At 44.9% G+C, this 23409-nt stretch overlaps 1 protein-coding gene and 1 long non-coding RNA gene across 2 annotated transcripts in view; both read left to right on the plus strand.

Annotated features, from left to right (window-relative positions):
- Window positions 1-23409, plus strand: part of thada (THADA armadillo repeat containing) — a 128570-nt gene that overhangs the window by 5431 nt on the left and 99730 nt on the right. Inside the window, exons 10-22 of the mRNA XM_056291597.1 lie at window positions 657-880; window positions 1241-1965; window positions 2573-2727; window positions 2922-3077; window positions 3486-3593; window positions 3710-3833; window positions 4796-4941; window positions 5618-5849; window positions 6184-6319; window positions 15164-15300; window positions 15626-15775; window positions 16553-16728; window positions 23201-23310. Of these exons, the coding sequence (XP_056147572.1) occupies window positions 657-880; window positions 1241-1965; window positions 2573-2727; window positions 2922-3077; window positions 3486-3593; window positions 3710-3833; window positions 4796-4941; window positions 5618-5849; window positions 6184-6319; window positions 15164-15300; window positions 15626-15775; window positions 16553-16728; window positions 23201-23310 (2579 nt within the window). The remainder of the gene's footprint in view (window positions 1-656; window positions 881-1240; window positions 1966-2572; window positions 2728-2921; window positions 3078-3485; window positions 3594-3709; window positions 3834-4795; window positions 4942-5617; window positions 5850-6183; window positions 6320-15163; window positions 15301-15625; window positions 15776-16552; window positions 16729-23200; window positions 23311-23409) is intronic.
- Window positions 6954-9704, plus strand: LOC130122645 (uncharacterized). Its single transcript, XR_008811251.1, has 3 exons — window positions 6954-7139; window positions 7278-7389; window positions 9568-9704. It is a non-coding gene; the product is annotated as an uncharacterized LOC130122645 (long non-coding RNA).

The raw sequence follows: 23409 nt of genomic DNA on the forward strand, positions 1-23409 counted from the left end.
CATCATCAGTCTAGACTGAAGATGAACTGATTCAACCGTCTTTGATTTTCTTACCTGGATTATTGAGCATGCATCAAGACATTCTTCTAGCACTGTTATAAACATGTGACCCGCCTGCCACCCAGTGACTGCTGGGATAGGCTCCAGCATCCCCGTGACACTGAGAGCAGGAAAAGTGGTTTGGATAATGGATGGATAATGGATAAACATGTGAAGTTCATATACACTCTTGTATCAAAAAATAAATATCATGTAAACAAAGATATTGGAGAAGAACTGTAGTCATTGAATGGGCCTTTCCCAACAGCTGTTTACATAGCCTAATTTGGCTAGGTGGTTGTAACTACTAGACAATGTTGACCTGAAGATCTGGAGTCCTTTGACTTGACCTGTGACCCTCCAGTGCAGTATATTGTGGTTATCTATCCATCCATCCATTACCCGAACCGCTTATCCTGCTGTCAGGGTCGCGGGGATGCTGGAGCCTATCCCAGTAGTAACTGGGCGGCCGACGGGGAGACACCCTGTACAGGCCACCAGGTCATCATAAATGTTGATTTGTTCTGCTTCTTTCTTCTTCTTTTTTTAAGTTAGATGCTCATCTCATTCCCTGGAATAAAAATGTACTTGATAACTTCTCTTGTTTGTGTGTCCAGGTGTGTGGTCTATTGTGTGGCTCACAGCAGGGTGCAGAGTTTGCCCCCCAGTGGCTTAGGCGGAGCTGTGAGGGTTTATATGAACAGAGCCGACCAGCAGGGGTTTCTCTCTACCTGTGTCATGGAGCCCTCGCCATGCTGAGCTGGAAAGGAGCTGTCCCAGGGCCAGAATGGGAAAAACTGCTGCTCCTAGTGCCATACACGCTGCTGGACCTAGACACAAGGTAGCACTGTTCAGTCGACCAGAATCAGTATTGGCGAGTGGGATTATTTTATCAGAGTGAAAGGTGCTTAAAATGATCTCACATAAACATTTCCACGTGAGTTTGAAGTAGATACTAAAGCAAAACAAGGACAATAGTTATATCTGAAAGAGTGAGTGAGAATGTTGATGCTAAGGAACAATTTGTTGTAAATGAGTCCAAATAAAGTTTTCTGATTAAAAAGGCTTCTACGAAAGGTTAATAGGGAACCAGGGGATGCTTGGTTAATGATGATGGGTCACATTTTTTTTTAGAGAATGAGATTTTTATTTTGTTGTCCTGACTTTGATTCTCTTCTTGCCTCCTTTTCTCTCTCTTTAGAATAAAGGAGTCAAGCACAGCTATGGTGGTGGCTCGTGTGCTTACCCTATGGAGCAGTGCTGCCTTGGACTGCATGCAGGGGATGCTGCAGCCCTGTTCTGATAGCCTTCAGCAGTCTCTATGTGGAGGATCAGATCTTCAGGGAGACCTCCTGGGGCATGTCTACTCCCACTGGGAGCACCCTTTAGACGGTGTCCGCCACCAGACTCGCGCCCTGTTCAGGAATCTTCTGCTCCTTCATCAGCACACAAAGCCCTCTGTTTCTGACCCCATCAAGGACCCTTACATCACAGAGCTGACCCAGAGCTTGCTGGGACTAGAGTGGCATATGAGAGGGAAGTATGGGTCTCTGGGCTGCCTGGTGGAGCTTCTAGGGGCAGAGTACCTGCTTAGCATCCAGCCCCAGCTGCCCTCATGTCTCTTGGGCTTGATGGGTAATCAGACGTTGGCTCCATATGCCAGTGACCTCCTTGAGAGGCTGTTTGTCAGCCACAAGGCACAGCTGGCTGATAAGGCTGGTGCAACGGGTGAAACTGGCAAAGAGGCTTGGATGGAGCCTTGGCACCGGACGTGGCTGACACCCCTGCTTCAGGTGCTGTGCCAGGCAAAGCTGGACCAGACCACCTACATCTTAGACTATTTCCTACCCAAGCTGCTGCGCTGCAGCCCCTCCAGTTTGTCGCACATGTTGCAAGCCCTTCAGGATACACCGTCTTGCAATGCAGGTAAATCCACAGATGCAGCAAAATATACTACCCTTGTCAAGGCGACCCCAAAGCAAGACCAAGTCCAGACTGATTCTTTAGGGAGATGAGTCCAAGTCACATCCGAGATTTTAAAGTGAAGAGTCCAACTCAAGACCAACGTAAAGACTGGCACTTATAACGGTCCAGTTATCACCATGACTGTTATAGTTGACTGTTGTAGTAAAAGTCAAAACATTTTTATAGTGTAATATTTTTTTTAGTCTTTTTTTTTTTGCCTCCACTAATTTTCCAATGTTTCAGAAACAAATTAATAATGAAAAAGAATCAAATCATATTAGATTAGATTAGATTGCCCTTTCATGGTCTCCCCACGGGACGTTTGATATTCATTTCAAAAATAAAAAAGTAGAATTGTGCTTGACTGGCCTTCACCAAATGATCACGTGTCTCACTGTCCGAGATCGAGTTAAGTCCGAGGCCTTCAGAATGCAGACAGGGCTCAAGTACATACTTGAGCATTACAATCCTAATACACACACACACACGCAGGCGCAGTATATATTTACAAACAAATACAAAGTAGTAGTGCTTTGGTGTGATAGGTCCATATTGTGTTTTTTTTTAGATGTTTCAGGCAGCAGGGGTGCTTTAGGTGCTCTGATGACATGTCTGCGGGCAGCCAGGGCCCAAGGGGTGGCCCTGTCCTCAAAGGATGGGCTGTGGGGAGGTCTGGTACCTCTCTCCCTTCTCCGTCAGGCACTGGTACACAAACATGAACAGGTGCGTCAAGACCTTGTGAGTGTGTGTGTGTGTGTGTGTGTTTATGTATTTGTGGGTTTGGGTATTGCTTATTTTCCACTGAGCTCAATTTAATTTTTTGTTTTTAAAAAATCACATCTTTATCTTTTTTCGCAGCATAGATGCGTATGTTTCTTTTATGGTTATCTGGGTGTCGACTTCTCCCACTTTCCTAGGTCAGAATGGATGCTCTGGGCTTGGTGTGCGAGAGCCATCGGAGCACAGAGTTCCTGACCTCACAGGAAATGGACCTGATCTGCCACTTCCTGCCTGCCAATCTCAACAGCCAATCACCAGGTCTTCGACAGCAGACTGTCAGCCTACTCAAAAAGGTTGACTAGTCACCTCACCATGTCTCCATGTTATTAGGATATCACGCTTGATATGTAAAATCGGTGACGTTTTACAATTTCCAGAAAAAAGTTCCATCACAGCACCATTTCTGACATGACCATACACCTCGAAGTAAAGTAAAACTCAAAAAGGTCTAGGTTGCATTTTTTTTTTAAATTTGCATAGTTCTTTATCATCAGAGAGGAACAGTCTTTAATTTTTAACTAGCTGAAGCCATTTGATGCTTTATCATGAAGGCTAGTTAATCTGAGATGTCAGCCATTGCAAGGTAAGAGAAGGAAGCGTAATGGCTGAATTCTCGTTGGCTCGGAACTTTAATAATGTCAGTAATAATGTTGATGAAAAATGTAATGTTGATAATGCCTTCTGAATCCTCTTTTGTACAGTTGCTGTGTCGTGTGAAAGATAGCAGCCAGCTCCTGCAGAAGAGATTGAGCCAGGAGCGAGACCAAGGGCAGAGAGAAAGAGACCAACGCACACTGGAAACATACAAGGTATCACACTTGCACATACAGACACAGTCAAGTTTTCCTAACGCTCAGTTTTTACCTTAAATGAAAGCTGATTTAGTATGAGCTTGTCTCACCTGTCTGGTATCTGTGTGCTCCAGGAGTTCCTGTGCTGGCTGTGTGAAAGGCTGTTTGAGGTTCTGCTCCCTGGAGCCTCCTTCTCCACCTCCCTAATGTCCCTCCACCTGCTGGGTCTGCTGGCACAGCTCTTCACCTTCAACACTGGTGCCTTCACTCTCGGAGTTGTTTCTAATTTTAAATATTTAAAGAGTGTTCTCACCATATACTAACATTAAGGTTTTGTGGAGAGCAAATTAGAATTCCCCGGATGGTTGCTCTGATCATCATCACCAATGTATTCATTTGTACATCAGTTTTCTTGAAACAATAGTGGTCATTTATCCCCATTATTATTGTGGTCCTAATCCTTATTAGTGTGTTAAACCATTAAAACTCAATTTCGTGAGGCAGGTTTACAATTGGGGGCGGTACGGTGACGCTGTGGTTATCGCGGTCGCCTCACAGCAAGAAGGTCCTGGGTTCGAGCCTCAGGGTAGTCCATCCTTGAGGGTCGTCCTGGGTCCGTCTCTGTGTGGCGTTTGCATGTTCTCCCCGTGTCTGCGTGGGTTTCCTCAAGGGGCTCTGGTTTCCTCTCACAGTCCAAAGACATGTAGGTCAGGCGAATCAGCCATACTAAATTGTCCCTAGGTATGAATGTGTGTGTGTATGTTGGCCCTATGTGATGGCCTGGCAGCGGGTATCTCCCTGCCTGCCGCCCAGTGACTGCTGGCATAGGCTCCAGCATCCCCGCAACCCTGAGAGCAGGATAAGCTGTTCGGATAATGGATGGATGGATGTAAGTTTACAATTGGAATCTGTATACTACCCCCTAAACATACAGACATCCACACACACATACAGTCTATCCAGAGAAGTTAGAGTGCAGGGCAATGCTGTGCCCTTGTGTTTGGGGTTTAGTTCCTTGTTTACAGGCACATCAGCATGTATGGTGGGTTCTGTTGATGTAATAGCAACATCTCTTAGGCTGCTGGCTCAGAGCTCGGCACTTCTTGATGCCTAAACCCCCAGCCTGTAGCTGTACGCTGCTGCTCCAGCTGCCTCAGCTCTTTACTACTCAAGTTGCTCTGCCTTTTATTTCTTTTTGCTCGCTCTGTTTTCCCCCTCAGAGCCTGATGTCTTTGCCTTGGGTGAGGTGGTGACCTCTGCACATGCTCAGAATGTCCTCTATTGTGTGGCCAGCAACTTCCTCGAAGTCAAGCAGTTGGCTTCAGTGTTGCTGCAGCAACTCCCTCCATCAGCTGTGGGACTACAGGTTAGTTATCTATAAAGGAAGTGAGTATTTGCCAAGTTTTCTACAAGCCCCACCTTCCAAAGCTACTGTTCCTGTGTCTGACAAACTTTCAGGATGAGCTGATGGAAAGATATTTCATAAAAAGGTAGGCCTACAGAGAATTTGACCAAAATAAGAAGTTATTTCCTCTGTTTTTTCCTTGCTCAATTGCTTTCAGCCACCTTTTATTGAATATGCTACCTGTAACCCTCTGTAAAAACCCATGTTTGTTAAAACAAACTGTTGAAAATAAACAAGCATCTTTAATCTTGATGTGAGAGAGCTGCCGCAGCGCCACTCTCCCCTGCCTTTGTTGTGTCGTATGTATGTGTGAAGGCACAATTTACCCCGTCCCAGGTCAATTAAGCTGACTAAATACGCCCATTCATACCCACATATTACTGCAATTGTAGGTTGTGTTCTGGATCATTTATAGGCATTATCAAAATCTTGGTACAGTTAAAATAGTCTAAAAATTGCAGCCACAAGTGAGACAAATTTTAACAGCCTTTTGGTTAGATGAATATTTGAAAGGCTTACATATAGGAAAATATGAGTTCCCACGTTCCATAATTCTGGACATCAAGAAAGATACTATCATATACTTATATGGTCATATGAACTGTGGCTTAGTTAGCTTTGACTTCTGCCATGTTAGGAACCAGAAAGGATGCAGATTGTTCTCCGGGCTGCTCTGGACCTTAGCACCAGCACCAAACCTTTCGACAGCGTCACTGCAGCCCACCTCCTAAACCTGCTGCTTCACCAGCCCACCCTGCCCCAGGCCCTGCTACGTTGTTCCCAGGAGCAAGGCCTTCCTTTCCAGCTTCCCTTAACGTCACAATCCAAGACCTCTGAGGCGTTCACCATGGAGCTCAACACTCTGGCTGGTACGGTAGAAATGTGACACTCTTATGAGGTCATCTGTATCTGATTTGCACCTAATGTTAGAACCCAATCTTATCCAGTTTGCAACAAATTGTCAGTATATTAATTATCCAATGTGGAAGTATCTTTCTTCAAAACATGCATACTTTATAGAAACCTGTGAAAGACTATGTAGGAATATCATGTATATCCACAAAAGTTTGATTTAACAGTTGATAAAATAGAAAAGTGTATATTATGAGTTATGGTTTAATGTTGTGCATGTTCTGCAAGGAATGATTTGGCATAATGTGTTGTATCACTTATCAAACAAGTGTATTGTTTGTGTGTCTCAAGTGGTCCAGTTCTTGCTGCAGCGTCTGAAGTCGGAGGTGGTGAGAGCGGAGTCATCTCTTCTGCAGGCGGCTGCCTCTTACCCACTTTACGGCAGAGCCCACTGCATCACCGCTGTCCTGCAGCAGCTCAACTCTGAGTAAGGAGAGGAGTCATAACAATACACACATACACACGTATTCAGATATGCTCCCCCTAGTCGTTTTTTACTTTATTGAGATGGAGAGAGAGAGCTGAGAGGTAAAAGAAGAGCATGTTCTGATTTTCTTAAAAAACAAAACTTTCGTTAAAGGGAAACTTTGCTAGATTTTATATGGATGTCCAATCAGTGTTGAGTGTAAATATTGTCAATTGAAGCAATAAATTCCTCAGGGCCTGCTATATTGACAGAGAAATCCCGAGTTTTTCTGGTTGCGGACCCCTGCTGGCAGTGTCCACATGTACTAGGATGCATTGCGCGCAGACTTCTGACACCCAAATCCCAAAGCCGGCCCAACTCGTGGAGGTGGCTGTTTCTTGCGGCCCTGAGTACAAAGAACGACGTCCTGAAATTTTAACTCTTCGATCAGAAAACCGAAAACCAAATTGCATTGGATCAGTTTTGACAACAAACATGCCGTCTCATTGTATCGTGCCTGGATGCAACAACCACAGAAAGAAGAGAGAGGAGGAAGTAAGCGTAAACTACCACTGAATTACCAACAGATGTTGAATGGCGCAAAGAATGGCTCCAAGCAATTAAAAAGCCCCAAATATGATGAGAAGGCATCGGCATCAGTCCTGGGAAATTTTCGGCTATGCTCTTTGCATTTTGCAGTAGATGACTACAACAGAGATAGGGTCATAGTTGATGGGAGGACGCAAAAAGAAATTGCTGAAGACATCTGCTCTGCCCGCTCTTTTGGAAGCAATATTGGCCATGGCAGTGAGAACCCCCAGAGAAGCGAGGGCAAATAGAGGTACGTTGTTTTTAAGATAACGTTAGTTACATGGAATGCATAGCATACAAAATTCCATATTGTGTCTGCTCTCTTTAGTACTGAGATGGTTTACAGGTACAAATGCTAATCATAGTTTTTTTTACTTTGTCACCATAGATTGAAGAACAATCTGCCTCTACTGCGACTGTCACAGGCAGTGTGCCCAGCCGTGGGACAAAAACAACCTGTTGCTGCTTCAGCCCATAGTCAAAGTGGGCTCGTTCCAGAGGTAAGACTTGGTCATAACTTTAGAAACTAATGCTAACTGAAACTTTGTATTGAGCTCTGAGCAAAATTTGTTGTGTTGTTGGGTTGACATTCTTACAGTGGGCCTAGTAGTAAGGCTGTATGGCTGTAGACATACATGCAACAGTAGCTGAATGCATGTAGATGTGCACGCAGCAGTAGCTGGATGCATGTAAACGTACATGCAGCAGTGGCTGAATGCATGTAAACGCACATGCAACAGTAGCTGAATGCATGTAGATGTACCTCAAGAACATTAAGTTCACAAGGGAAGACGTAAAGAACAACAGTTTGCCCTTCTTGGACTGTGACGTCCACATTGGGGAAGACGGGAGCCTCCACATTGGGGTTTACAGGAACCCTACACACACAGACCAATATCTACTTTTCGACTCACACCACCCACTGGAACACAAACTGAGCGTCATCAGAACTTTGCAACACAGAGCTGACAATGTGCCCAGCAGCACTCAGGCCCAACGAGAAGAACACAAACACCTGAGGGGAGCTTTAAAAACCTGCGGAGTTGGACCTTTGTGAAAACTGCAAAACGTTCCGAAAAGACCAACCAGGTGAGCGACGAGGAGAAAAGGAACAGAAGGAATAGCACAGTCATCACGTGTGTTTCTGGAGTCTCCGAGAAACTCAGGAGAATTTTCAACAAACGCCGCATCCCGGTATACTTCAAACCCAGCAACACACTCCGACAAAGACTGGTTCATCCCAAAGACCATGTACCACACACCCGGAAAAGCAATCTAGTGTATACAATACAATGCAATGAGGATTGCACTGACCTATACATAGGAGAAACCAAACAACCACTACACAAACGGATGGCCCAACACAGAAGGTCAAACTCCTTAGGACAAGACTCAGCAGTCTATCTACACCTAAAGGAGAAGACACACTCCTTCGAGGACAGCAACGTTCACATTTTGGACAGAGAAGATAGATGGTTTGAAAGAGGGGTGAAGGAAGCCATCTATGCGAAACTGGAAAAACCATCCCGACACCACCTATCTCCCACTTACAATGCTGTCCTTTCATCTCTACCCAGGAGACTCAAGAAGCCTAGCCTCCAAGGACAACAGTCGGTCACTAACGGCTCCAACAACTCTCATGACCACTGAACAATGAAGTCGAAACTAACACCCCCAACGACCGTCGCTGCTAAACAAATGCAAATCAATAGCTCTGATGGCGATGGGCCCGGCTGGACATCGGAGCACAGGAGAGCCACGCATATCAATAGCTCCGATAACGATGGGCGCGGCCATAACATCGGTACACAAAAGAGCCACGCATATCTATGGCTCTGTTAGCGACGGGCATTGGTAAACATCGGATCACAAAGATCCACGCATATCTATAGCTCTGACAACGACTCCTAGAGGATAAATTCTGAGTCTCATCACCAGCCAGTCAGACTAGCATCGTCTAGTCAGAAAGGCACAAACTGAGGAAGCCTCTTGGATGAGAGGCGAAACGTCTTCACGGATATATACCAAGTCCAGTTGCACTTGATTCATCTCCTTTGGATAACCATGACCTGGATGAATGAGAACATTGACAGACATGTAGATGTACATGCACCAGTAGCTGAGCGCATGTAGATGTATATGCAACAGTAGCCGAACGCATGTAGGCATACATGCAGCAGTAGCCGAACGGATGTAGGCATAAATGCAGCAGTAGCCGAACGCATGTGGGCATACATGCATCAGTAGCTGAACGCGTGTAGACATACATGCAGCAGTAGCCGAATGCATGTGGGCATACATGCAGCAGTAGCCGAACGCATGTGGGCATACATGCAGCAGTAGCTGAACGCGTGTAGACATACATGCAGCAGTAGCCAAATGCATGTGGGCATACATGCAGCAGTAGCTGAATACATGTGGACATACATGCAGGATGCAGCAGTAGCTGCCTTTGTTTCCTGGCTCCTTCATGCTGTTTGTATTCTGTGCACTATTCTAGCATTAATAAATATTTTGTCGCCTTAAAGGAGCCTGCTATTTAAATATATTTTTCATTATTTTGGGCCAGCTTGGAAGCTCTTCCCTCCACTGTTTTGATGTGGATACCAGCATTTCAATGTTGTAGGAATTTCATTTCTGAAAACAATGTTTTGTTTTGTTTTTTATACATTACACAGGTCTGTTGGAAGTGTTCCACTGCTATGTTGAAGTACTACATACCCAAGAGATAACACTTCTCCTACATGGGCATGAGGAATAGAGGGCAACTCACTGTTTTGGAGCATGATGAAAATATTGTGAAGAGGAAGCCTGCCACTAAGAGCAAAGGTAGAAAACACATACATATTTTGTTGGTGTCTTTATGCATGGTCGATGATATAGGTAAGAAAGTTGAATCAGTTCATTGGGGAGTCAAGGAGGCCACCTATGTGAAGAGGGAACGACCATCCCTGAACCGAAGGGGAGGGGCCTACGAGTACATCTTTTGCCATCTTACAATGCTGTGATTGTAACTATTCCCAGAGCCTCTGTGAATAGTACACATGGCCATTGAAACTCTAGTTAATGGTCACGCCCATATTTGCATATGAAACCGGTCATTGTTTTTGGTCGTTACGCAACTGTCACAGACAGTTGAACCAGTTCATCTGGACACAGTGTTTGTTGAGCATGCATAAAGACGTGACACAACTGTATTGTTTAGAAGGGTGGGGATACCTGCAGTCAGGTGAGACTGAAGAGGTCCCTTTAGATGAGTGATGAAACGTTCCTCCCACTAAACTTTGTGTCCCGATGAACTGATTCAACTTTCTGTGATACTTTATTTTTTTCTATATAATAAGTACTATGACACCCGATGTCAATGTAGACAATCTATGTGGACAATTTACATTGTCACCTGCACCGAAGTTGTTTTCCTTTTTCAATTTTTTAAAATAAACTGATCTTCACTTTCACCATTTTAAAGGTGATGAAAATATGACAGTCAGCTTAAGTTCATCCAAGTCTTCATCTGTTATGTTTCCCTAAATATCTTTTTTTTTTTTTGTCATTTCAGGTGAGATGCAAAGAGGAAACTTGTTAACTGTCAGAGGACAAAGTTGTGAAGACAATGTACAAACCTCACACGCACAACTTCAGAGTGTGCCTTGTTGAACTTGCCATTGCATGATGACGGGACCTTACCTTTGCCTACAAAGTGTGGACTGCGTCACTCCTGCTCCCTCATCAATCAGGAACACTTTATTTGTCATTTCACTTCATGCACTTGCATACATGAAATGAAGCGAAATGCCGTTTCTCCCATACCACAGCAGTACAACACAAAGATAAAAACACATCCAAAAACTACAAGAACACACATACCCCAAACTAACACATACCAAAAAAAAAGAATCACTGTCCAAGGGAACGAACACCAGCCAGGATGACTGTCGAAACAGCCGATCTGCATGGGTTAGCCGTTAGCTTAGCCCGCCCGGCTTCCGCATCCTGTCAGACTGCCCTCAGCGTTTCCTCCTGGGGCGCAGCTCCAGGCAGGGGCGGTGGTCCCCAGGTCCACCGGACGAAGCAGACCAAGCTCTCCCAGCCAATCCAGCGCCCACTCCCCCAGCCAGACACCCTCGACACACCTTCCCACACTCCTTACGACGACATCAAAAACACCAGTCAACGCCAGGTGAGGCCGCCGCCAGACCGCCCTCAGTGTTATCGGAACTACTGGTCTGCATGGGCTAGCAGTTAGCTTAGCCTGCCCCGCTCTCTCAGCCGATCCAGCACCAGCTCTCCCAGCCATCAAACGAGGACAAAACTTAGATGCAGACGTGGACAAAGACACTGCGTGGATGGCACTGGGTGTGGCCGCTGCAAATGCGAATTCGCACAGCCATCTTCCTACACCAGAAGTGGAAAATATACTTAGCAAAAGTCAGTATTGACTCAGCCTGCTCTTCCCCCAAACATTGCAGCAGTCCCAGAACCATCCAAACAAGAAGCATCTGTGAAGCACCATTCCTGTTTTCCAAAGTGATGCAATACGTCTAGCAAAGTGTCTGACAAAAAATAAAAATACTGAGCAATTCAGTTGGACCTTTGGACTTATTTCTCTCCCTTCAGCGGCTTCATAACCCCTTCATTTATAATTTACATTTTCAATTGTGCAATACTAACTTAACAGTACAATAATTTAACTTTTATGATTGTGCAATATTTCAACTGTGGAATACTCTGGCGTATATTTATACTGTATTAGAATGGCATTCATACTGTACATTCTTTGCATATTTTTTACACGTCTTATTTTTCTTATAATTTCACATATGCTTTTCTCTTGTACAATGTGAGCAACTGTACCCAGTTTCCCCATGGGGATCAATAAAGTGTTTCTGATCCTGATTGTATTAATAGTTTTTCTTGGCCATACAAAACCTGTAATAGTGACTGAGTTTGAAATGGGTGTTCTTCAAAATGTCTTTTCAGGCAGTCGTGCCTGGCTGCAGATAGTTCTGGTTACCTTTAAAATAACACATCTAGACCATGGAGAGAACGCTGGCATTTACTGTCTTGCAAAAATATATACATTTTGCACTATTTCATCCTTTTTTGGTCTTTTTTTTATTATTAAATGCCTGAATTTAAAAAAATTGAATAACAGGTTCTGTTTAGTTGTCATTTTTCCATAACAGGGTGAAATAGGTTTTTAAAGCTAGTATTCCTTCTCACTTGTAAAAACACACCCAAAGGCAACAGCTTTCCCATTCTGCCACAAATTAATTATTATTATTATTTATTTTTTTGGTCATTTAATTTTTTATGCTCTGTTATTCTACATACATATAACTCATAAATGTCTTATGTTATCAATATTGTATAAGTCAACTTTACAAAAATATACACCCAAAAATGGAGGAAAAACAAAATCAAACAAAACAAAACAAACAAAGCACAACCCCCCCTCCAAAAAAGTCAGTAACAACACCTAAAACATTTTACAAATACACCCATATTAATACATCCTACAGTTCTAGCCATGATAATATCTAGCCTTTGATTTTCCCCACAACTTTTTACTGCAGTGAGACCTTAATGTTCAGGAAGATGTGATCCCAGACTTGCTTAAATTTCCCTTTTGTATTGTTCATTTTAGCTCTTGAGCATTCAGAGGAGGTGGTTTCAGTCATAAATTTAACCCATTTACTGAGTTCTGGTGTTTTTTGTGTTCTTCCAGTTTTGCAAAACAAGTCTTGCTGCAGTAATGAGACCCGTTAGTATTAATCCAAACTGTGCTTTGGTGACACCCTGTGGTAAAAGTGTTTTATCATCCAGAAGACATACCTCTGGTAAGGGCTGTTCCGTCCATTCTCCCAGTTTGATCGACCCTTCCTTCCAAAAGGGAAGAACCATGGTGCATTCCCATATAGCATGTAAGAATGTGCCGATTACATTTTCAACACTTTCCGTCTTGTATCAGACCCATCATAAATAGCTTCAGTGGAGTGTAATAGTATCTGTGTGTAACATCTCTTGTGGCCAAGCCAGTATTGGATATTATATTATGCCATGTCTTCTCCCCAGTATCATGTCCTAAGTCCCTTTGCCAAATTAACCTTCGATTCTTACACTTCTCATTTTTTGCATTCATGATGTTTTTGTTGAACACCGAGGCGCTGTGCGTCATGTTTGGTAAAATCAAAGAACTTCTGAATCAAGTCAGATTCGCCTCCTTAATTGGAGGTATTTCCAGAATTTTCCATTCCTTTTCGAGTTTTAACTGGCCAACTAGCTCCTGGTATGTCTTAAATTTTGCATCTCTATGTAAATCATTTATGCCACATATACTTTGTACATTTACATTGTATATTTATTACACTCCCCTGCCAGCTACCCAAGCTAATTGAACGTTTCCCTATCCAGACTTGAGGGTTATTCCATATGGAAGAATAAACCTGTCTGTATTGAGATTTCCCCATCATTTTTGCACCTCAGACCTGGGAATGCTTTAACATGGGGCTTCTGTCTCCATCTAGTCATCTTATCTGTGAAAGGATCTGTATGGGTTTGAAAGGAGAGTCATAGAATTCTCTATTGTTTATCCAACCCAAGTGGGAATCATATTCTGCCCTGTCCCTAGCTAACTTGGCTATTTCAAAAGACAGATTATATATTACCACATTTGGGAGTGCCAAGCCACCCCTTTCCCTACGAGTACACAACTTCTTCAAGCTGATCCTCAGCCTTTTCCCATTCCACAGGTAATCTGACAAATTGACTATGTTATTTAAATATCTTATAGGGTATAGTTGGTGGTAGCATCATTGATATAAATAGTTAGATTGTGGAGCTGCCACCATCTTAATAGTATTTATTTTGGCCCACGGGGTGAGATTAATCGATTTCCACCTTTCCCGATTTCTTTTTTTTATCTCTTTAAATAATGGCAGCAAATTGATTTCAATAATATTCTCCAAATCTGCACGCAATCTTAAACCTAAGTAGTTCATGCCCACTGGAATTCACTTGAATTGGAAAGTAAAAACCACTGATGACAAGCATGTTCTGGATACAGGCATAGTCTCTGATTTATGCCAATTAATTTTATACCCAGATATTTCCAAAAATGCCTCAGTCTTGTTTAAAAGTAAAGGTATGGCGTTACCAGGGTCTGATATAAGTAACAAGATACAATCTGCATACAGAAATAATTTGTGCTCACAACCCCCACCTCATACCACTGTAATGCCTGTGTGCGCTCTTAGTGTTGCAGCTAATGGTTCTAGAAATATAACAAAAAGCTGATAGCACCCAATAACAAAGCCAACTTAGTCCATGTGTATTACATGCGTTAATACTCTCTCTATTTGGTGGGGGCACTTCAGTATTTTACTATGTCAAATGATTCAGTTTCTGTTGGCAGCGGAGAACAATTTTAACAAACGCACCACCAGTCGCTGTTTGCTTTTGGCAGCTCAGATTCTGAATAGTCCCCACCAACCATATCCTCTTGCTCAGCTAATGCAGCAGCAGCCTCGGCCTCTCTCCGCAGCAATTCTTTCGTCGTATACGACTCGGACAAATATGGTTGAATATCCGAGACAGCCAAAACACTGTCAAATGTATCCTCATCCTCTGCACTCCAATTTTGGGACACCATTTTTTGTTGGAAACATAGCTAGTTGGCAATACAAGGCAAAGAGATCAAGGAAGTTTGTTTTTGAGTGACATTCTAGAGCATGCCCCCGGAGGCAGAGACTAGAAAGCCAAGGTGAACTTCCCTATAGTTCTTCCTTGTCACCAACTACATCACTGATGTGTCACGTTACGACACTGGTGATGGAAGACCAGATTTTGCAACTACATTCCAGAAACACAGAGAACATTGGCAAAAACTGCAGGTGTCTTTCACACTATATCCCAAATTCGGATGGATAGAAATAAGGTCGACAATCGGCGAAGTGTCCCTTTAATTGGCTAAATGCTTGGATGCTTTAAATTCTTTACATAAATTATGAAATTCCTTTTTTTTCCTTTTTTTCAAAAATGGAAATTTTAGTGACTTGAAAAATGTCAAACTACACTGGGGAGTCTTTGCAGGGATAGGAAAGTTTCCACACATCACACACATGGGAGCGAACCGGTTGGACTCAGTCTTGCACATCCACTGGAACAGTTGGGGGCCAGTACCTTGGTCAAGGAGGCATTTATCACAAACTTACCTGTCTTTTGACCTCAGTATTATGTGTGTGTGTGTGTGTGCGTGTGCGTGTGTTTGTGTAGGAGTCTGAGCCAAACTGATCAGTGGCGGTGTCTGGTGTCTGAGCTGATTGACGTGTGCTACAGAATGTCTGACGTGGTCTCCCCTGTAGTCCAGAGCTCCTCCCCTGAGGGACTCATTCCCATGGATGCAGACTCAGGTAAACTGGCTTCTTTTCACATCAGGCCTGATCTTTGTTGTCTTCATACTATTTATGAGTGTATGTGTGTACATAGATATTTTAGTGTGTGTCTTTGTGTGTGCTTATCTTTGGTATCCTATATAAACAACAATCAAGAACGCAAGAAGCAGGAGACGTTCATTCTCACTTTAAACATACATGGGTGTTTTGTGTCCAAAAAAGCCCAGGAACAAACTGAGTTATCACATTCTTGCAACAAGTATTTCTGTGTGTCCACACCATTTTGTGTGTGTGTGTGTGTGTGTGTGTGTGTGTCCCCGTGTGTCCATCCGTCCGTCCTCAGGGACATCCGCAGGTCTCCAGAAGATCCTTTCAGAGATACAGCCCAGGGACACCAATGACTTCTTCAGCAGTGCCAGGGAGCTGGACGCACAGCCCGGACTGGATGACACAGACACTCAGATCACATGCACAGCAACAAAGGACAACACAGGTGAGCAAAGTGACGAATACCAATAAAGTGTCATAGAGAAAAAAAAAAATACTCAGCGAAAGGCACATCGATGGCATTTACCACATTAGAGAGTGCTAAACGCTGGAATCATTGCTTATCTGATTTGTGAATCTAATGTTGAGTTTACTTTAATGCATTTTCTGTAGGGACACGTTTAAGAGTGTGAAGGGATGTTCAGGCCCCGTCTGTGTTTGGGTGTAGTACTGATTGTGTCCTGACGGGGTCAGTGTTTTACTTCTTCCCTCGCTCACGTCAAACTACGTTGACGCCGATGTGCAGAACAAGAGGAGCAGTGGATGAGGACACATCACGTGAACGCAACATATTAGCCAACTACAAACTTGCCTCTTCCTCGGTGTGACATGAAAAAAACCCATCTCATCTTACGGATGGGCCGGACTCATCACACTGCGATTCAAAAGATGTCTGTGAAAAGTCAAACAGATCCATGTACATTTGCATGTGAAGTAAATGATATCACAAACGTTTTTAACAAAGCAGGTTTGTAACAATTTGCGTTGTGGAATGACACGGGACACAATTACACGTTAAAACACGGTCACATCTTGTGGGCGAAACGTCGACAGAGTAGATTTAATCGTTTTCCTTGTTTTCATTCACATTTTCTTCATGTTCGGCGCTTTACTAGAGATCTTTTGTGGATGCAGCTGATCAAACACTTTAAAAAAAAGAAGAAAAAAAACGGAGCCCCTGTTTGTGTGTTTCTGCTCGTGACTGCTTATGTGTGAATTCCAGGCGACAGTGACAGTGGTGAGGGCTACAGGGTGACAGCCCAGATGGTGCTGGTGTGTTGCTGGCGGAGCATGAAGGAAGTAGCCATGCTGCTCGGACAGCTGTGTCAGAGTCTGCCCCTGCACTGCACAAACGACGGCACAGAAGAAACACACTCTTGGGTCATCACGGAGGCGCAGGTGAGATCTGAGGTGCACGCAAGTGTAAATGCATGCACACACACACACACACACACACACACACACACACACACACACACACACACACACACACACACTCACCAGATATCAAATGTATATACCTCACAAACTCTCACATCCAACGGCCTTCTCTATGTTGGCTTACTCCAACCGGTCTGGGTCTTGCCCTGGTATGATTCAGCATAGTTTGGGTTGCCATCTAAAATATATATATATATATATATATATATATATATTGGATCCCCCCCCCCCCCCAATTGGATCCGGCCAATTACCCCACTCTTCTGAGCCGTCTTGGTTGCTGCTCCACCCCCTCTGCTGAGCCGGGGAGGGTTGGCAGACTACCACATGCCTCCTCCAATACCTGTGGAGTCACCAGCCATTTCTTTTCACCTGACAGTGAGGAGTTTCGCCAGGGGCACGTAGCATGTGGGAGGATCACGCTATTCCCCCCAGTTCCCCCTCCCCTCCGAACAGGCGCCCCGACTGACCCAGAGGAGATGCTAGTGCAGCAACCAGGGCACATACCCACATCCGGCTTCCCACCCGCAGACATGGCCAATTGCATTTAGGGACGCCCAACTAAGCTGGAGGTAACACGGGGATTCGAACCGGCAATCCCCGTGTCGGTAGGCAACAGAATAGACCATCACACTACCTGGACGCCCATCATCTAAAATATTTGAGTGGATTTTGTGAGCTCAGATTTTTTTTAATAATTTCATCAGTTTAACAACACTGTCACTTAAATTCTTCTTCTCCTCTTTTGCCAAAATAATGTCACAATTTTACTCCTTAAAACAAGGCCCAGCAGATATATAAGCAGGAAATACATGCTCATGTAGCGCCACATAGCTGTTTAGTTTACATCTACACACACACAAACACACAAGAGCCACATTGCCATGCCGGCATGTCTGCTGTGTAAAGAGCTGTCATCTTTACAGTATGTGTGTGTATCTACTTTAGGGAAGAGTGATGTGAACGTGTATGTGACACCATGCTGGGAGCCTCTTCAATTAGCATCCGCCCTCGTTAGCGCTGTGCTTTCATTTAAGGCCGACCCTGCTGGTTTAACGGCCACGACGGCCCTCCCTTTCCACTGCATTCTTTCCAAATCACTTCCACCACCAGCAGGAAAACACTGAACACTGCAAACAACAACACACACGGAGCGACAGACAGACTTAACACACACACAAAAAACATGCACACACACAGGAATAGTTGTCTGAGTGGTTCAGCATGTTACCGTCCATAATAACAAGGGTAACAGACATACACTGTACTTGGCTGTGCAGGGGGTAGATGTGTGTGTGTGTCTTTGTATGTTCCTGTCGACCATATATTTACATCCCTGTGAGGAAGGGAATGTCTGCAAAAAATAGGAAGTGTTATGCACTTATGCCCCATGTGTTTGTGTGTTTTGTGTGCATAATTAAGGGCCTTAGTTGTCAATTTCATAGTGTCAATTTGTTCAGTGCTACTTGCGCTGGCATAGATTTTGATACTACAGCTTTTTTTAGTACAAAGCTTGGGACAGACCACTTTGTTAGAAATTAATCTGGCCGGGGTGTCCGGGTAGCGTAGCAGTCTATTCCGTTGCCTACTAACACGGGGATCGCCAGTTCGAATCCACGTGTTACCTCCAGCTTGGTCGGGAGTCCCTACAAACACAATTTGGCCGTGTCTGCGGGTGGGAAGCCGGATGTGGGTATGTGTCCTGGTCGCTGCACTAGCACCTCTTCTGGTCGGTCGGGTTACCTGTTCCGGGGGCGGGGGGGGGGACTGGGGGAAATAGCGTGATCCTCCCATGCGCTACATCCCCCTGGTGAAACTCCTCACTGTCAGGTGAAAAGAAGTGGCTGGCGACTCCACATGTGTCAGAGAGGCATGTGGTAGTCTGCAGCCTTCCCCGGATCGGCAGAGGGGGTGGAGCAGCAACCGGGACGGCTCGGGAAGAGTGGGGTAATTGGCCAAGTATAACTGAGGAGAAAAAGGGAAAATTCCAAAAAAAAAAAGAAATGATTCTGGCCATACCACTTGTCTCTCCTTTATGGCTGTAACAAAGTTGTTCTAAATATTTAAGGTTGAAGACGTGAGCAGAATTACCAAACAGTTGTTGATATTCGTCGCTATGTGACAACCGCTGGGTAAACCTCAATTGGACACAGTAAAATTGTGAAAAGATATTTGAATTCCATGCTCCATTAAAGTTATCCCATCCCGAAATTCACATTTTTCCTTCACAAAACCACACGGAGATATGCAGCCCCCTCTTGTAAAACGGTGGCGTGGGGATTTGAGATGGCACGAAAGGCCAGCGTGATTTTTAATATTGTTTCCTCTGCCCTTGATAATAATGTCAGTGCCACGGCGTTATGAAGGGATTACGTCATTAATGCCGTGCCAACCTCGGCGGTTGGCGCGTTGGGCTTTGTTACGCAACCGATGAGCTAACAAGCTCCTCACAACCGCAGGGACAAGAGGAAAATCTGAACTTCTGTCCCTGCCTCCACCTCTTTTCCGCATCCCTCCTCAATTTTCATTCGTACGGCTTCTCTTCCACTCCTCTGTATGTGTGAGTGCACACGCGCCCTGGTGGGTGAGTCCGATACGAGTGCTTGGAAAGCAGGCCTGGCACGGTCCGTATAGACAAACACAGTAATGACACACGCTTGGGCAAAACGTGTGTATTTTTTTTTTTGACCGTTCAACAGTTCTTTCCAAAGTGCGTCCTGTCAACTTCTCGCGGTCCCTCACCAATGTCCTGTGTTGGATCCCGTCGCCTCGGCAACACCGCAGATGTTTCTTTTGCCGGGTGCCGCCATGGCAACAGCAGCCGTTGTTGACGCGGGTGATAGTTGTTTTGTTTCAGGGGTTTTTTTCAGTTGACTTGAGCTGAGGGGAAGAGACAGAAGGAATGTGAGAGGATCCAGATGGTAATAGACGGAGAAAGAAGAGATGTCACTCTGCCATCTGGAGACAACATTCCAAAGTTTTGTGTGTGATAGGGATATTGTGTGCGTGAACGTCTTCAGTATATGTGTTTGTGTCTGGGGCAGAGACCGCCAAAGCAGCGCTGGCACGAGTCGGGGATCCTCCGTCAAGTTTGTATTACCAGGCCGTGGTACAAATAACACAGGAGACATAGCCGTGGGTCTGGCCTACCCGCGGCTAATGGAGAAGCACACTTACCGCTACAATGGTGTGTCAATATTAAAATATTATGAAGGGTTAATTTTCTATCAAGTGAAATATTTCTCTAAAGCGATCTCTTTCTTACCTCGGGTTCATTCATTATTTCTTACTTTAGCTTCACCTCTAAAATGTGTTGTCTTTACTGTTATAGGACACAGGTCATCCAGAACCCTCTATTACATAACTTTGCACTGCCTCGCTGTCTCATTTTTAGATGATGATGAACGCTGACGGATATCTCATTGCATGGCTGAAACTTGTGATAGGTTTTCCAACTAAACTGTGCTATCCTCATATCTGACGTTTCCTTTCTCGCTGTTGTCGGTAATTAAGATGCCCGATAAGTTTAATCGCCCACAAAGTTCCATAAACACATTCGATCTCAGGAGACGGATAGTTAAGATGAAGGGGGCAGGGTGGTATAGGTGGTGGTTTCCTGGAAGTCCGGCTTGATTGGTTCTCTGTACAAAACACTGGGTTAATGGACTACACTACACTACATACTAGGACGAGACGACACTGTTGACTGCAAGGTGTGGAAACAAATCCTTACCACCAAGAAAGGTGAAAACTATAACAGTGTAAGCTGTAGCGTACACTGTATATCTAGCCCCTTGTGTTCTCCTAACTGCTTATCCTGCTCAGGGTGGGGGGATGCTGGAGCCTATCCCAGCAGTCATTGAGTGGCAGGTGGGGAGACACCCTGGACAGGCCGCCAGGCCATCACAGGGCCGACACACACACATATACACACACACACACACACACACACACGTATCCACACCTAGGGACAATTTAGTGCGGTGGATTCACCTGACCTACATGTCTTTGGAACTGTGGGAGGAAACCGGAGCACCCGGAGGAAACCCACACAGACATGGGGAGAACATGCAAACTCCACACAGAGGACGACCCGGGACGACCCCCCCCCCCTCAAGGTTGAACAACCCCAGGGTTGGAACCCAGGACCTTCTTGCTGTGAGGTGACCATGCTAACCACTGCACCAGTTAAAGTTAATCAAGCCTTACTTGATTAACTTTAATTTAAAATCAGTATAATCCATATAATTGAAATAAAATTCCTAACTGAGTAATGTAATTAAAATAATATTTGCCAGTTCAGCACTCATCCGGTCAACCAAAGTTTCACACCAAGATATTAAAGTAGAAGAGTGTTAACAAATAGAAAAAAGACGATAATGTCAATAGTAATTATTTTTATGGCTGTTAGCATGAGAATGTAAAATGATTTAAGATAATTAGTCTGCATCTTTTTTATGGAATTGTCATTTTATATTTCATTAGCCACTTCTTGGAATTACGCGATGCCCCTTGGGATTGCAGCCATTAGATTGGACGGGAGCGCCAGCCGGAGACCTGCAACAGTGTTATCAGACTGGGAGCTAACCCGTGGCTGTCAGAGGAGAAGTTGGCTATTTGGGTCACCGGCACGGCCCAGAGCCATACATGTAATTAGAGTTGGGAAACTTTTCTCTCCGCACATGGAAGTTTTTTGGGAAACGGGAGCGTTGCAAACAGGAAGTTGACATCCAAATTAAGTCTCCCCCTCTCCCCACCCCACACAGGAAGCCCGATCGGCTTTTTAACGGTTATACAAACGGGAACCGTCGGGAGGGAGACTTTAAATAGCCGTAGCCATGGGCTGGCACGGCCCGCTTCAGCACCGCACCACACCGCAGTGGTCTGGTTCAAGCAGCCACGGCCCTCAAACAGTGACTGTCACTCCCATTTTTACCCCGGTGAGGTCAGGCCTGTCCTGAGAGTCCACTTTGGCCGTTGATATGATAACTCATTGGGCTGGTACCACTGTGGTCACCCTGCTCCATAGTTTGGTGTTTCAGTTAGTCCACTTTTGGTCCACAGGGTCAGCTGAGTGAATGGGCCAGTCATTCGGTTGGGCTCAGAATAAAATTCAGTGTAGCACTACATTTGTGTCAGGTTGTAAACCTGTGGCAGAGACAGAGTAATAAGAAGCTCCCAGCCATCTCTGGGATCGGGGATATGGTTAAGCCGATGATGTAACATTAGTGCACAGGGGATCTGTGTCTGTGTTTGGTTTAGATGTTGTGTCTAACCCCAAATTCACTAGGGGGTTTTTCATATGGAGATTTGCCAGGCATTGGCACCCCTCCCTGTGCCCTCCGTGCCACCCCTGACTGACCATGGCCTGGCCTTCTCTGTGGTCGTGATGCCACAGCCTAATGACAGGGCACAAAAGCTCTGCCTCCGCCTTGCCCTGCCCCTCACCTGCAATACACTCATGTGTTTACACACTGTGAAAGAAACGCCGCTTGTGTGTGTGTGTGTATGTGTGTGTGTATAGTTAGAATAATGTCACTAACACTATTACCAACTTGATGGTTTTACCGACAGTGGTCATTATGTGGATGTCCCAATGTCTTTATTTGAACACACTTGTCACGCCACTGACATGCCGCTCTCACGCTCCACATGCTTGGCCACTCCAGCTATATCCGTGCGGTATCGCTCAGACGAGACTCTTTCCTATCATATAGATTTACTTTGCTCAGCAAATACAAAATAATAAGATATGCATATAAAAATGCACGAGCTCATGTAGTGGGATGATTTCCCAGAAGTTGGTAGCTAATGTATACTAATTACTGCTAAAATTTAATTTTAGGAGTAATCCAGGAAGCAATTTGAAATCTGCCTTAATTTTTTTCTTCTTCTTTGGATCCCCCCCCCCTTTATTTTTCTTCCCAATTATATCTGGCCCCACTCTTCCGAGCCGTCCCGGTCACTGCTCCACCCCCTCTGCCGATCCGGGGAGGGCTGCAGACTATTGCATGCCTCCTCTGATACATGTGGAGTCACCAGCCGCTTCTTTTCACCTGACAGTGAGGAGTTTCGCCAGGGGGATGAAGCACCTGAGAGGATCATTCTATTCTCCCCAGTTCCCCCTCCCCCCCGAACAGCGCCCCGACTGACCAGAGGAGGCGTTAGTGCAGCGACCAGGACACACACCCACATCCGGCCTCCCACCCACAGACATGGCCAATTGTGTCTGTAGGGATGCCTGACCAAGCCGGAGGTAACACGGGGTTTGCGATCCCCGTGTTGGTAGGCAACAGAATAGACTGCCATGCCATCCGGATGCCCCAAGTCCACGTTAAATTAAATGTGAATTGGAATAATTTCATCAGCTAGTTTCTCTCTCTCTTTCTCTGTCTGTCTCTCTCTCTCTCTCTCTGTCTCTCTCTCTCAGGTTGAGGGAGTCGGTCTGTACTTCCGACAGCAGCTCCTGCAGTCTCGTCACCGTGGTGCATTTGAACTGGCTTACGTGGGGTTCGTTCGCCTCACCAACATGTTGTGCAGGTATGTTTGTAGACGTTTGTGTATCTAAACGAGAAGAGCACAAATCCGGCATAAAGGGCGAAGTGCTTAAATTTGAGTTTATAGGTTGTTGTTGCTTAA

Source organism: Lampris incognitus, chromosome 13, assembly GCF_029633865.1.
Source record: "Lampris incognitus isolate fLamInc1 chromosome 13, fLamInc1.hap2, whole genome shotgun sequence".
Classification (NCBI taxonomy): domain Eukaryota; kingdom Metazoa; phylum Chordata; class Actinopteri; order Lampriformes; family Lampridae; genus Lampris; species Lampris incognitus.